This window comes from Rutilus rutilus, assembly GCF_951802725.1.
Source record: "Rutilus rutilus genome assembly, chromosome: 9".
In the NCBI taxonomy this organism is placed as follows: domain Eukaryota; kingdom Metazoa; phylum Chordata; class Actinopteri; order Cypriniformes; family Leuciscidae; genus Rutilus; species Rutilus rutilus.
In genome coordinates, this window is record NC_140223.1 from 26,898,655 (window position 1) to 26,914,811 (window position 16,157).

At 40.0% G+C, this 16,157-nt stretch overlaps 1 protein-coding gene across 11 annotated transcripts in view; it reads right to left on the minus strand.

Annotated features, from left to right (window-relative positions):
* Window positions 1-3,207: 3,207 nt before the first annotated feature.
* The window catches only part of mecom (MDS1 and EVI1 complex locus), a 166,960-nt gene continuing 154,010 nt past the window's right edge, over window positions 3,208-16,157 (minus strand). For 9 of the 11 annotated variants that reach the window (XM_084419420.1, XM_084419418.1, XM_084419413.1 and 6 more), the window contains 8 exons: window positions 15,458-15,484; window positions 11,805-11,971; window positions 10,761-10,838; window positions 9,220-9,389; window positions 8,959-9,103; window positions 5,504-5,740; window positions 5,244-5,415; window positions 3,208-5,160 (listed from right to left, as the gene is read on the minus strand). In XM_084419420.1, coding sequence (XP_084275546.1) covers window positions 5,032-5,160; window positions 5,244-5,415; window positions 5,504-5,740; window positions 8,959-9,103; window positions 9,220-9,389; window positions 10,761-10,838; window positions 11,805-11,971; window positions 15,458-15,484 — 1,125 coding nt within the window. In that variant the 3' untranslated portion in view covers window positions 3,208-5,031. The remainder of the gene's footprint in view (window positions 5,161-5,243; window positions 5,416-5,503; window positions 5,741-8,958; window positions 9,104-9,219; window positions 9,390-10,760; window positions 10,839-11,804; window positions 11,972-15,457; window positions 15,485-16,157) is intronic. The other 2 variants (XM_084419416.1, XM_084419415.1) reach the window with 1 other exon arrangement.

Here is a 16,157-nt window from a genome sequence, read left to right on the forward strand (position 1 = left end):
AGATAGACCGACTCTATAATGTCATTCGCAGTGATTTATGGGAGTAGGCGGAGCTAAAGAGCTATTTTGGAAATTTCTTTACGGCATCATGGGTAATGTAGTTTTTTTTTTAATACCACAAATTCCGCTGTTAAATACGATTGTTTTAAAAATAAGCTAAAATAGCTACATAGCGTGTTCGTAAATTTGGGGGCGACGCTATCAAGATAGCGTAGGGTAGGGGGGTGTTTGTTTAGGGGATTTCAAATATAAACAGCGTTTCTCATAAATCACTTACTGCACCTTTAATAAGCAGTAATTAGGGGTTTATTGAGGCAAAAGAACACACGTTTTAGAACTCATGGCTTATTGTTGTAAGAGGAATCCCTTTAAAGATGGTACTCTCTATATGTCCATAATGTATGAAAGGCATACATTGCCGTCTGTACCAGCCCACACCTAAGCACAGCGGGTGCTGTTTCTTCTGGCAAGGGGGCAAATAGCAGTGCCAAGTTAATAAGGGAGAGAGTGCCAGCAGTGTCACACCCTGCACTCAGGGTTCATGATAGATGTCCCGACCCGGGCTGCCGTGCCACTGTGGGGTGGTGGCAGAGTCTTCGGGCATGTTTCAGTCCACATAAAAGAGAGGAGCCCGTGTTTGAACACACACATGAGAGTGGGATATCGTGTGTGTGTGTGTGTGTGTGGCTGTTCTGTACCTATGCCAAAAGACTCATTAGTTCATTAGATAGATCCATACACTCTGATGAGAGCAATGGGAAATCCCACCATTAAACGCAACCACTCCCTTGAGAAGGACAAATGTGACCGTGTGTGTTCGGGAGGGGCTCACACACACACACACACACACTCATATTGACAGTATTGAGATGCTGCCCTGCACAAGCCACGGCCTGTGATCTTTCACGCCGTCGCACTCACGCACATGACAGACTTACACGGCAAACAGCTGGTCAGTAATGGTCCATGCTGGCCTCTTTTCCTCCTCTGTAGACCCATTATCACCTTCACCCTACTACAGCACCCACAAACCCCTATCCAGCCGACCTCATCAAAGTGGGACGACCTGCTGTGACCTCATCAGAGCTGGCTGACCCATGATGACCTCATCAAAGCAGGACGCCCCGCTGAGCTCAGAGACTGACAGCTTGCACTGACCAAAAGCGGGTCATCAATTATCAATGAGTGTGACACCGCTTTCACTGTGCACCTTACATTTCAGTTTCGACTTAAATATGGGAAAACTTTGGTCTCTGCAACACTTTACTGTACAAAAAGGTCCCATTAGGTCCAATGCATTAACTAACATCAACTAAATGAGCAATACATTTGTTACAGTATTTATTAGTGATTGGTAACGGTAGTTAAAAAAAAACAAAAAACTGTTCATTGTTAGTTTATGTTAGCTCATGCAGGTCCATTAAATCATGTTAACACACAACTTTTGATTTGAATAATGTCGTAGTAAATGGTGAAATTAATATTAAGATGAATAAATGCTTTAGAAGTATTTTCCATTGTTAGTTCATGGTAACTAATATAGTTAACTTATTGTGAAGTGTTACCTTGTTCTCAAATAAACGTAATTTTAACTAGTCAAGGAGCAAAAAATATTTTTGTTGATTTGACATAACATTTTCATGCTAGTTTTTGTTTGCTATAATTTTATCATTACATTTTTTGTTTGTTTGTTGGATCAGTGTGAACGTACGGAGCATTTATAAGGGGACATGGTGATGAAATAAATATGACATGGGAGTAAAAATAATTTCAATGCATTCCTCAAAGAAACTTTGCATTCTCCTCGCAAAAACAAAAATATAATATTTTCTCCCACCTCATGTTATTGCCATTACAAAAGTTTTGCAAATGAAGTTTCTCTTTGGCGAGAGAATGCCAACGCATTAAAATATTTTTTTTTCCCTATCATCAAATTTTTTTACCATTAGAGTTTCATGAATCAGCCTTAAAGGGCTAGTTCACCCAAAATATGATAATTGTGTGATACATTTCTCACCATCATGTTGTTCATGACTTTCTTCTGCGGAACACAAAAGAAGATTTTCTTTTTTTTTGTCCATATAATGAAAGTCAATGGGGTCCAAAATAACATTGGACCCTGTTGACTTATATTGAATGGCCATTTTTCAAAATATCATCTTGCGTTCTGCAGAAGAAAGAAAACCATACAGGTTTGGAACAATATGAGTAAATTATGAAATGTAATTTTTTTGGGAGGGTTGAGAGACTTAATTTCAGTCGTAACTCACCGTGTGTTTTGTCTTTGCTTTGCAGTGTCGCAATAACCCCGTAAGGCAGACAGGGACAACAAAATCGGGATTATCTCGAGTGAAAATGGCAGGAAACACAAAAGAGGTCTTAACTAATTTTCCCAAGCAAATCCCACCCAGCCTCTCATCACATACAAACACACAAAGCCTCGATCCCAGGCCAGCAGTCATCACCCCTCTGTCCACACTACAAATCAGAAAGAGAGAAAGAGAATAACAGGGTGAGGAAAGGACAGAAGGAAAAGAATAGATGGACTGGAAGAGAGAGTGATAAAAATGGCATCCCTCTGGAAATGTAAAAAGAAAGACAATGGGGAATATGATTAGGAAGGAAAGAGGGAGAATTATGAGGGTGAGAACGAGGGATTCTGACCGGGTTGGCTGGAGAAGTTGGATCCCGTTTAAACAATGAGAGAGAGATGTCAGTCCAATGTTGTTTCTCATTGAGAGTTTGAGCGATGAGCCAGGTCATCACATCTCTCCACCTCATCCATCATTTCCCTCAAACAAACGAGTGCAGTGCGCATTCTTGCCTCCCTCCTCTCTCTCTCTCTCAGACTCTCGCTGGCTGTGGGACAGTGGGCCTGTGTGAGAGTGATGACCGGGGATCAGACTCGCGCTGTGTCTGTCTGCCAGTGTGTGTGAACGACATTTTCATGCGTCTCGGTGTGAAATAATACGAGTGGGTGTGTGAGAGAGCTGGTATCTAAAGGGTTTTATGCGGCTCTCTAGAAAGATGTGCGTCTATCGTCTGTGCGAAATCAAGCGGCGCCAGCAACTTTTGCAAGCAATCTTGGTCCTACAAATAGGCCTCATTTTCTTCATGCATATATTATATCTTTTTCTTTTGATTCTGGGTTGAAATATGACCTTGACGTGTCAACCTGAAAGATATCAAGGGAGACGGAGACATTCGGAGAGTGCACAGTACGCCCACACAGGAGTTTTTTTTTTATTTCTCAGTAACTCCTCCCACAGTATTGAATTATAATGCAATACAGTTACATTGTAGAAAGCATTAAAACAGAAGTACCTCAACTCACTGATTACTTTTAAAAATGGGATTATAAACATCGACAAAAAAACAAACAAACAAACAAACAAAGTGAAATAGGAAAGATCTGGTCCTTCACCTCGTGAGGATAAACAAAATCTGGCTTTTCTCAAAGGTTTGGCACAAGAAATCAACATGGACCCAAACGTCAAACAAGCTTGCAGACAACCATAGAAAATGTCAGGTACAGCTTGGACCAATCATGCGTTTTAAGAAGAAATAATATCAGCTGTTTTTATTCTTCTTTCCTTTTTTCCCCCCCTCGATTTGCTCTTTTTTTTTTTTTTGATTTTACAGTTGAATCAATAAATTGTCATACAAAAAACCTAGTAATATCTATATCATTTACCAGTTTTATTAGAAGTATAAGCTGTGATGGAACGTTTAATACTATCTGGCATTCAGACTTCTACAAACCCCGGTAGAGTCTCGTCCCCCCAAACTTTTCAGTGAGAAATTCTTCATTTCAACACAAGGGGGCGCTTGAGAGCAGTGCTATTCAGTAAACAAACTACAGTTTGCAGAGAAATAAATACAACTTTCAAGATACACAGCAATAACATTGAGACATCAACCAAGAAAAAAAAAAGTGAGACAAAAACAAAAAAACAAACAACAAGGGAAAAAAAAAACACAAGAAACCCATGATTGTCTATAAATGAAAGACACACGAGGATGGTGAAGCTAAAGACTAGCATTCAGGCTATTTAGTGGTATCGTTCGCCAACTAATGGAAAAGGTTACCGTGGAAAACGATAAAATGCCCTTTACGCGAATTCTACAGATTCAGTTCTTACACTAGTTTTTCTCAATTTAGAAAAAAAAGTTGCTAGCAATTTTTTTTTTTTTTACAACCACCCTTCCAAACTTAAAAAAGAAGCGACTTAAAAAAGAGCGTCTGTTTTCCGCACAAACTGGCGGGAAAGTGGGTTGAAGGTAATGCAGTGCTTTAATTGGACAGAACTTGAAAATAGTCACTGTCTCGCTCCTTACTCCCTTTTTTTTTTTAACAAGCAGCGTCAGTGAGAGGTCTAAAGGTCACACCTTTTATCTGTTCACGTTTTTAAATTCACAAACTTCTGGAGAATATCTTAAAAGAGAAACACTAAACCCCACGACTCCTCGCGTAAGTTTGTAAAAGAAACTGTTAAAATGCTTGAAAAACACACATGATTGTGATTTGTGTGTCTGTATTCGTGTTTGCGTGTGTGACGTCGTTAATTGTAAATATATTCACAGGCCGGCAGGCGATTGCGCCTGAATAATCTGCCATCACATCTGTCTTGTGGAAGACTCTTATCTGTTACTCTTAGTAACTACGGTTTTAGCGGACAAAACTCACAAACATGACACCGACGTTTCATTAGCAATCTCAAAAACTGTTCACCAGCTGCCACTGCTGTGCAAAACATTGGAACTTGACAGAATAAATACAATTATTATTACGTATTACTACTATTGTCATCATCGTCTTCATCATCACCATCGAAATTACTGACACTACTGTCATTCCTACTAAGTGTACTTGATCAATCAAACAGTCAATCGATAATTTGTTCATGTACATGGGACCTTGGTGCGTATGGCATGAGGATTTGGGCACTTGTGCAGGTGTGTGTGTGTGTGTGTGTGTGGACCGGTAGTGTAACACAATGTTAAGTTAGGTCACATGGTTACATGGAGGTGTCATACGTGGCTGAGAGACTGAATGGCGCTGGGTTCTGCAGCGCGGGCCAAACTGTGCCACATCGGGGCATTATGGGTAGACGAATGGAGTGGATCCTTATCAGCTAGAGACAGCATCATAGCATATGCCTATAAACAAGAGAGATACACAGTTACAAATACACAAACTATATTCATGGAAAATCTGATACTCAATTTGACTACGGTCATACCTGTGACTTAGACTTCCTGTACAGAGGCTGCTTAATGCCTTCTTGCAGGTGGGCGGGGCCAAAGCTGCCGACGTCACTGTCGCTAAGATCCCCGTCCTCCATGCTAAAGTGACGGATGTGATCCAGCGTGGAGAAACTGCTGTGATCTTCATCATCCTCATCCTCATTAAACCTGAAAACGATGCAGAGATTCGTTTTTACAACCAAAAAATGAGTGGATATAACAAGTACTTTCAGGTGGGGATTTTTTGTACGCGTACCTTTGCGGTGAGGATTTGCTGTTCTCTAGATCATCTGGTCCCTCGAAATCGATGTCATCGTTTATGATGTCATGGTCCAGACTGCTAGGCACGCCATCCTCGCAGGGTTTCCTGGCGCAGTCGCTATTCTCCGCCTCCTCTTCCTCTGCTCCGAGCTCCTCCCCTTCTTCTTCGTCCAGGTCACGTGACCCCTGGCCAGGCAGGGCTTTGTCGGCATCAAAATGACTGCCGTTGAGCCTATGGAGAACAGAGAGAATCGTTATGTAATGACGTTATGCAGGCATGAGTTTTTGACTGATACGCCAATCCCTGATTACAGAAAGAAAATCATTTAGCGCTGAAACCTAGTTCTGTTTGTCTCGAACAAATAAACCACCATAAAAAGCAGAACCACATGCCCACGCTTTCTAAATGAGAGGAAATGCTCAAAGAAAGAGGGCGAGTGTGTTGGAGAAAGAGACTGTTTGTCATCAGTTACGAGGGCCCCTGGTTGGCAGAAACGAGCCGCCCATCGGCGGGGCACTTAGACAGCAGGCCTCTACACTTCCTCTCACTTATTTTCAGCTCTCTTTCTCACTCAGACAGCTCACATCTCCTCTTTCCCTAGTTTATTTTCTTCTTTATCTCCAATTCATCTAATAGGCCAAATATTTAGCTGACAGTCCATTTGGTGAGTGGAGAGAAGGAGCTGCCAAAGCAGCCATTTCCCCACAGAGACAGAGGCCAGCTATCCAAACTCACACACACACACACACACACACACACACACGCCAGCCAGCCAAAGGAGACACATTAAGGCTGAATCACTCGTTTTGTCCTGATTCTACTCTTTCCTCAACTTAAAAATAGCAATTTCCCATCCGAACTTTAAAAACAGAGAGGAAAAATTGCAAATACAGAGAGGATAAGAAAATATAAGTTTGTGTATACAGATGTTTGCAATGAAAATTTCTCAGAGAAAGATTCCATCTAATCGAGAGATCTCAATAAGAGAATATCTATTAAAGGGGCTATATGTAAGAATTTTCATGTATTTCATGTATATCACTTTTTTATTGGCAGTGTGTGAACAGCTTGTAATGAAACTTAAAAAACGAGACCTTCCCCGACTTCCTAGTTCTTTGAAAGCCTGTAGACTGATTTTTTGAAGGACTCTGTGTTGGGAAAATCAAATGGATGTGATGTTTACACCGTTCCGTTCTGTGACACATGAAACGAATGCTTATACAATGTTCAGGATGATGCTGAAAGAGCCATTCTGTACTGTAATGTCAATGTGTCATGCAATGAAAAGAGATTAACTCAAACTATAGTCTCACATAGCCAGATTTGTATATTTTATAGTCACAACATACTTTATAACCAACCTATCATAATAGTGTAATTTTATTATGTCTGTCGACATGATGCTGGTGAATTGATGCAAACATCCACATTGCTATGATCAGATGCTTTCTTAACAGCTGTTTTCTCACCAACAGCATTTTTGTTGTGTGTTTATTCTGTTATTGAGAGAAAAGCGCGCAGCACGTATTTACATGTTCCTCTAGCGTCGCTCTCAGCAGCGTTGACGGTTTCTGGATGTTCGTTAACATTATATCACTACAAAGACATTTCCAACTTCTTTTTACTTCTAAGCAAAGAATAAAAAAGCACTTTAGGGCCTTGAATCAAGTTCAGTCTCTTGTACGGTACGTGTGCACAATAGCGAAGTTGCTGGCTGCAGTTCACTTAATGGCCACCGGTGTCACTAATAACAATGTTTACAGAACCTCAACTGGAAATGAGCCAGAAATGATGGATCAGAGAGAGAAAATATCAATGCAATAATAATATATAAAATTAAAATAGTAATAAATTTCATCTTACAATCTCTATCTATCGTTCCATCCACCCACCACATCCATCTGCAAATAAAGTCAAATTTGATCTTCCAGGAGACATTTTAGGTTAGCTATCCAAATTGATATTATAGCTCAATATTGTGATTGTATGTTAACGATCTTTAGATGAAATCTGAGACAAAGTAGATACTTAAATGAAACTCTCCATTAATGTCTGCTGAGCTATAAAAGAGCAACATCTGAGCAATAACATTTTCCTCTAGGCTTCATCTCTCACCTCCGTTCTTTCCTCGGATTAGCGTAACTGCGCGAGGGTTAACCCTTTTCACATCTCGGATAATCCCAGAAATCACCTCCTCTCATCACTCTGCACCCCGCTAATACCGCGAGAACGAGTGAGAGGCAACGCTAGCGTGATGATGAAAACAGATCGGCTAATTAGAGAGAGCTGTGGTAATTTGTGGAGGATAAAGTATCTATCAGGAGCAGTCACTCTGACAGGAAACATTCAGCGACCTCTGACCTCCTCTCCCACACCTACTTCCTGTTCACAAAACACATGTTGGGACCAGATGTGGGACGCGCGCAAACACACACACAGTCGATGTTGTAATGACTCTAGGATCTTGTTAATGAAACAATGAAGAAATCAAAAAACCTAAGATCTTTATCTGACTCAATCTGTCTCACGCACACAACACACACACGGATGACCAGGTCAAACATTTAAACCGTCATCCAACCTGATGATCATTGCTGGGAAATGATCAACGATAATTATCATATGCAGATGGCAAAATTCATGTACGCACACGCAGCCAAAAGTCAACAGCGTTCTGCACGCGCTCGCAATCGTCCAATCAGTAATCACGTCCTTCTGGAGACCTGCCCCAATCTTTGCTCTTAAAAACCGCAGGCGACAGGGTAATGATTAACAACCATACAGAATATATGTACACACACAGATACGTTCACATGTGCGGTTAATACACACTGCGATACCAGTCCGTTTCTTTCATGTGATGGTATTCACTCAAGAGGTGAGGGTTAATGAATAAGGCATGAGAAGTGTTGTGTTCAGTAATGTTTGTGTATAATAACCTCCATTCTGCCGCAGGCAACTAGCGCCAACTGATGACTGACAGCCTAATGGACACTCTGTTTGCGGGTGAGTTTGCTTGTGTGTGTGTGTGTGAACCCGCACATGACTGAGTGAAGTTTTCGGTAAGATACTAATTTGAAGTTTGACTTTTCATGTGAATACCTAAAATTTAACATAAAAAAATGTGTCTAACTTCTGACATTGAATTTAAACAATAAATAAATAAATACATTAAAATGGCTGAAATAAAAAAAGTTTTTTTAATTTAAAAATAATAATAAAAATATGAAATAAATATCTAATAAAAATATAATAAAATTGATTCATTAATAATAATATAGGTTATAATAATAACGTGCGCCACTTGTACAAGCTCAATGTTTGAGCACATTCACTAACCACTAAGCCCAGGATCTGATGACAAATAAGACGTTTTTGCGTTTAAAAGTTAAAGTCTATATATGAACACTGCATGTATTAGTGTACCAGAGGAAGAAGATGGTGTTTACCCTTCCTCGGAGTGTGACGGAGATGTGGCGTTCCGTGCCGTGTTACTGATGAAGTTTCGTATTTCGTTAAAATACGAATCCTCCTTGTCCTCCAAGATGGCACTGCCGCTGTCCAGCTCTGAACGGGGCGACGACATCGCCGTGCCTACGCATAAAATACAACATTTATTAAATAATTTTTTTTTTAACCATTAACAGTTGCTAACAAATGTGAATAAAAAATGATGAAGAATATATATCTATTAATATGTGTGTGTATACCTGATAAATTACCATTCTCGTGTTTTTTGAGGTGCCGGTCCAGGTTGGTTTGTTGCCCGAAGCAGCGGTCACACAGGTGGCATTTGAAGGGTTTCTCTTTGTTATGGATGTTACGGATGTGGCGCTGAAGATTCGATGAAATACTGAACGAACGATCACAGTACTTACATCTGCGGACACACAGACACATATGCACATAATTAGACAATACAATATACAGACACGAGAAATCAAACTCTCTCGCTTTATCTGTCTCGCACACACGCGGGGTGATTGAGTGGTCATGAACTCTTTGTCTCTAATCTTTGGCCAACTCAGTAACACTCAAACTCTCTCGTCCACATCCTCCCTCTGCCTTGAAAACGACTGCATGTGCCAAGTCTCTTCACGCAGAATTATCCCGTATGATTACGCGATCGTATCTTCCCCTCGACCGTGGAGTTGTGCGCTAAACTGCGTCTCCCAGGAACCTGTTATCTCTCCCTCGCTCTCTCCGTCTCGCCCCCCTCCAAAAGCAACAGAAAAAAATAGAAATTAAATTGTAGTTAAAGGCTGATCACCGGCTCGTTTAAAGCCCTGCCAGCACGAGGAGATTGAGGCTATCTGGAAAGTAACACAGCCCTGTACAAACCTCCCCTGTGGTCAGACGGACCACAAACGCAGTGTGTGCGCACGCCTGTTTCTGTGCAGTATTTTAATACTCCCTGAAAGAGTCTGAGGCCCAAACACGGGCCTAATTACCCAGCTGCCTTTGCTGGCCCACAGCTGTACGGCACTCATCGCCTCTATTATTCATACATACTTCTTTCAGTCTCCTTGTCTGTCTGTCCTTCACCCTCATTGACTTCACCTCACTCTTTCCCAATGACAATAACTGCATGTATCGAAGAATAAACGACAAAAATCGCATTTACTATAGAGATGTATATGATATTTTAGGATTTTATTCAATTCCATGACTTTTTCCTCCCCTAAAAATCACAAATTTAATCTCCATCATAGTTCCGAGTATTCACTGACAGTACATTTAGTCTTCTGTGGTGAATATAAGAACAGTTCACTTCAAAAGCAACCACTTTCTAACTTTTCTACTCTAGAGTTTCAGAAGAGATCTCAACAATATCTCAAACTGTCCTCGATCTGTGATGACACACTATCTATATATATTGTGTACAGATTATACTGACATTATTAAATAACACTGAAACAGAAATGACATTCTTCTGCCAGTATATTTCAATATAGCTTCTTGGTGCATTAATCCATGGCAACAAATGGCCATTGCACGAAATAATACCTCAGTAACACACATCCGAATAGGTATCATTTCTGCAGCATACGTGGTATTACCCATATCTGGTCAGTAATACTCCCGGATTCATCCGAAATTCTGCGGTGTATACAGTAGCACACTGGTCCATATACACCTCTTTTCATGCAGTCGACTGATGTGCTACATGCTATTTGCTGAGTGTGTGAATAATTGAATACATCAAACTGTACATGCAGTATTAGTGTGTATGTGTGTGAGAGTGTGTCACCTGTAAGGCTGCTCTCCTGTGTGTGTCCGTAGATGTCTTGTAAGGTTGGCCGAGCGTGGGAATATCTTGCCACAGTATCTATAGGGGAAGGAAACAGATCTCCAGGAACAATACTCAGCAATACACACACACAAACAGGCTTCCCAAAAACACTCTGCATTCCATGCTCAGTGCTGTCAACACTCATTAAACATCAAACACATGTTTACTGAAACATCTTATTAATGAAACAAACAAAAAGTTATTATAAACATGATCACTATAATACATTATATAATAAATACCAGTAATATACTAAATATTATTTATTATACTTTAGTTGATCCTATTTGAGGGTGTCACAAAATACCAGTATTGGTGACAACCATGATATTTTGTTGAGTTACTATACAATTTGCTTAGTTGTTTGTTTACTTACTTTACTTTACACTTTACTTGATAAGCTAAAACTCACTTTTTATTTTTTTATCAGAAAACAAGACAGAATTTCTTATGTCATTTTACTTATCTAGTAAATGCTTCTTGATTTAAGAGTTTTTAGATATTTGGACAGGAAACAAGACAAAAATTCTAAGCATTTAAGAAAATAATTTTTTGCAGTGTAAAATGTATGTTTTTAATGTAACCTTCTCCCTTTAAATACTTTGGACAGTTCAAGAATAATTTATGCAATTTCATATTATCTATTTGAAAGAATTAAATGAGCAGTTTCATGTCTATGTCTATCCTTGTATTGTTCAACTGGTCGAGGTTGTTAAGTGATTAAGAAAGTAATTAGTAATAAGTAATGTGATACTTTTTAGAGAGAGTAATTAGTACAGTAATCTAATAACACTGTTGAGGATGTAATAAGTAGCTAGTAATTATCTATTTTCTAGTAACTTAGCCAACACTATATAATATAATATAATAATATATATATATATATATTATTTTTTTACTCATGGTATTTAAAATGTATATAATTGAAGTGTTGTTTTTTTTAAATTTTTTTTATAAGATATGGCCATAACGTTCTAAGTTGATGTTCATCATCCTGGTTACCTGCAGGTGTAGCGCTCTTTGCCCTTGCGTAACAGTGTCTCAGGAAGGGTGGTGGGTGGAGCCCGGAAGTCGAACATGGAGGGAACGGAACGCATGATGTCACCGCCGTCTGGCTTCAAAGAGCCGAAGGATTCCAGCTTTTCGGCCATGTTTTCAATCGCTGACATCTGCGAGAGACAGAGAAAAGTTTTATTACCTCATTGTGAGGTCTTTAAGGACACACATCCCCACTGTGTTACCCGCATTTATTGACATGCAGTTGCGTTCTTCCACAGATGTGTGGGGGAAAAAACGCTGACCGTGAACTTTCACTATCGGATGACAGTGTGAAATGCTTTCACTGATCTGTAATGTCCAATTTTGGCGCACAAACACAAATAACAATGCACGTTATAAGATGGACCACACATGTATGCACACACACACAGTGAGATTCATGTGGATAAGAACTGCTGCCAATTTACTAATTAAGCCTAACAGTTGCTTTCATCAGAAATGGACACACTCTCAAAGGGGAAGGAGCTACATGTGTGTGTCAGCCAGAGAATGAGAACAACATAAGGCCTGTGTGTGTGTGTGTGTGTGTGTGTGTGTGTGTGTGTGTGTGAGCCACACTGAAGAGCAGGAGTGATTCATGTCCTATGTTGGCCATAAAGCATTCAGTGCACAATATGAGCAGACAGCACATTCGTCAATATGAAAGATGTTGACATTACTGATCAAGGCTGAGACAGCAGTAATAATGATATCATAGGAAGGAGAGGGAGGGGACGGAGCTGAGGGAGGGGGGGTGGGGGGTCCCTGTAGGCGAGCGGGCCTATCAACCACAGCGCAACAGTGAGGGCTTTCAGAGAGCACAGCGGATTTGCATTATTTCATGTGTGTATTGAATTTTCCCCTTGACTTATTTCAGGTTTTGGTGACAAATCAGTCCTGATTCACAGTGAAAGACATACATGACACACACACACACACATACAGACTTGCATACATAAACACACAAAAAAAGTATGTTTCCTTCAGTAGAAAATACAGTAGAGAAGTTTTAAGAAAGAAAGAAAGGAAGAAGGTTTATCTTAGAACCAGTTAGATCCTGCTCAACAAGGTCTCAAATTGCGCTCAGATTTTGTGTCTCATTTCTCATCAAGTTCCTCCAAGACCAAGTTATCTGAGTTCTGTGGTATTGTAGGAAGAATGAATGAAATAGACAAAACTTGACACACAAGTAAAATGAAACTAATGTGGATGGCATTGCTTAGACAATCTTGGAAAAAAATCATCTGGGGATGTTTTGCAGTGTTTTCTTCTAAAAATCTAAGAAAGAAAGCGGATAAATCTTTACATTTACAAGTATTATGTGAAAGGAGAGGACAAAGAATGGGGCACTGAAAGAGAGAGAAAGATCAACACTCAAGATAATTTGGACGTTTGATGAGGAATGACAGCTGGGAGTTAAAGTTCTCCATTGGAACGTCAGGATCACATCCTCCGGGAGGATGTGAAGTGTCAGACCTGTTTGACACCAACTCTCTCTCCCTCTCTCCATAAATCACAGACAGAGAGGAGGGATAGAAGTGTATCTAATGAACTACTGTCATATATCTAGATGATGTGCTGTCTCTCTCAACTAATGCTCGGCTACACTCTATTAGCATCTCGAACTCAACAAAACATTGTCATTTTTCACTTATCAGCCAGACCACTAAATCACAACACTTGGAGAAAACACATTTTTATCTAGTTATCCAATGATCTAAATGAGTGCATACACTATATAAATATACAGTATAAAAAAAATTCTGTCATAAGGTAAATATATTGAAATTAATATAGAAATTAATATATACTGAGATATATTGACAATGTCTCAAACTGCTTATATTTGCCAAAATAGCAAAGTCAGCAATCAAATTTTAATATGAGCTCGAACATGATCTGCACTATGCTATCAACATACATTTTTATAGCTCTATGATTTTACAGCACGTCAGCAATTGTCACATTTGTGTCTATTTTCATTTCTCCTTAGGGATTTTAGGAGAAACATCTGAGACAAAGTTACACTAACCCCAGCAGACTCCATTAAGACTTCTGAGCTACGAAAGAGCAATAAAACCTTCCTCCGGGCCAGAGGTTTGGTCCAAAAAGTACATCTAAGTTTAAAAAAAAAAAAACTCACATTCACACATGCATATTTTATAGTCATTTTGATTGGTCCTTGAAGTCTAAACATATTACCATAGATTGGTATCTCTATGATTGCTGTAACAACTAAGTCCAAAGAAATCTGTGATCGGCAAGGAATGGACTTCCTGGATGGTTAAGTAGCCTTCACCCTCTCCATCTCTCTCGCTGTGGTAGGGCAGCTGTTGAGTTGCCCATTCTCAGTAGTGTGTGTCTGAGAGGCCCTTCATTAGTAAGAGCTTTTTCAATTGTTGATCTTATCAGGGTACCAGATGTCTTGGGTCTGGAAACCCCCTCTTGTGCTATCACACACGCTCAGAGAGGGGTCCCAGAGAGACTGTTACCCCTCCAGTGATGCGATGCCGTACGGGGAGTGTCGCCACCCCAAATCAGAGCCGTGGTCTGTTACTCTCTCTATGTAAATAATCAAATTCACTGCATTATCAGTGGTAGCCATCAGAAATAACAACTGTTCTGTCTGGTTAACACACACACTGGCACACAAGAGCGGAGACATGAGTGCACCAAATGACACATGAACACAGCAGATTCATTCACACGGGCACAGTCAAAAGACATTCTTCCACTGTTCAACCAGAGTGGTTTCATTTGAAGAGTAGTTGTGTGTTTTTATATATATATAGAAGATCAAATGTGCTGTTTTATTGTACTTAAATCCAAAAAACGAATCAATCTGTTGCCATGCACTGAACAAATAATGCAAAAAAGTGCAAAAGAACGGATGTTTACAGACAAAACAATAATGTTCTCTAAATGGAACTGACTTTGGACCAGATTTAGCTGTTTTAGGTATGATTTGAGCCACTTTCCACCATCGGGCCAAACCGTTTTCTTTGCTTAACCGTTCCATTCCGTGCCGATCCGGCCCAGCCGGTGCGGATATGGTTTTATTTTCCATTGTGGTGCTGATAACAGAGCTCTTTTGAATGCAATACAAATGCATCAGTCTTATAGAGTTTAAAGATGATATGAGATGTAAATAGCGATTCAATTAAATACATTTTATTATTAATATGTGTTTACGTCGCTCAAATAGCACACTTAGCCAGCTACAGAGAAACTGTTAGCCAGGCAACAGACAAGTGACCAATCCTGAGTTGCGATGTCACTACACACATTCAGCCAGCACGGTTCGGCACGGTTAGCCAACCGTGATGGGAAATCAGGGCTGAGAACGGTTTGTAGCCGTGCCGAACAAATCTCAAGTGGAAATATATCTGGAGCCGTTCCTTATTGTTCCTAGAACCTTTCGGCCCGACGGTGGAAATGCAGCTTTGGTCCATGCATTTGTTTGTTTGAGTCATGCATTACACATGCTAATAGTGAGCGGCAGGGTACATGTAGCAACAGGGTGATTTGCATGAAATTATTAAGCATGTGAGTGTGTGTGTGTGTGTGTGTGTGTGTGTGGTGGAAGCACATGAATGACTTGATTTGGAGTAACTTACCCATGTTCTCTGATCAGGCATGCGGAACTGGGGGCAGGACAGAAGGGAAACAGCATATCAAAATCAAGAATCAGACTGATCGTGTGTGATTATGCAATGTGATGTTTAGTAAAGGTTAACATCCCACACATTTTATTTTATTTTGTCCAGTGGTTGTCTAATTCTTTTTACTATCATTTTTTCTTCTACTTGTGGAATGGAAGAAAATAGAAAATATATTATCTCATCAAATGTTCTGAAGACTAATGATAAATAAATAACTATTTAACCCCCCCACCAACAATCCACTTGATATCCCAATGTTTGTATTGTGCTCTACTGCCTAGCATCAAACTAATACAGTACATTGTAAACTGTATTTCCCATAATACGTCTGTGCAGTCAATAGTATCCCTGGTGCTGATTAGAGAGTCCAGTGAGCCTAGCGCAGTAAAGTGGATGCTGATAGGTCACCTCGTTAGGCAGTGTGTCAGGGACATGTGGATATTATCTCACACAGACACAAAGCATACACAGGGAATAAATCAGGCCAATGAAACAGCCCATAAAACACTGTCCTGAAACAGCCAGTAAAACACTACACCAGTAAGCGTCTATGTGTGCGTTTCAGGGTCTTTATGTGTACCAGACATGTGTGTGGGTTTATATGAGAACTATGTATTACTTTTACAGAACACTGATAGCGAACACACAATGATAT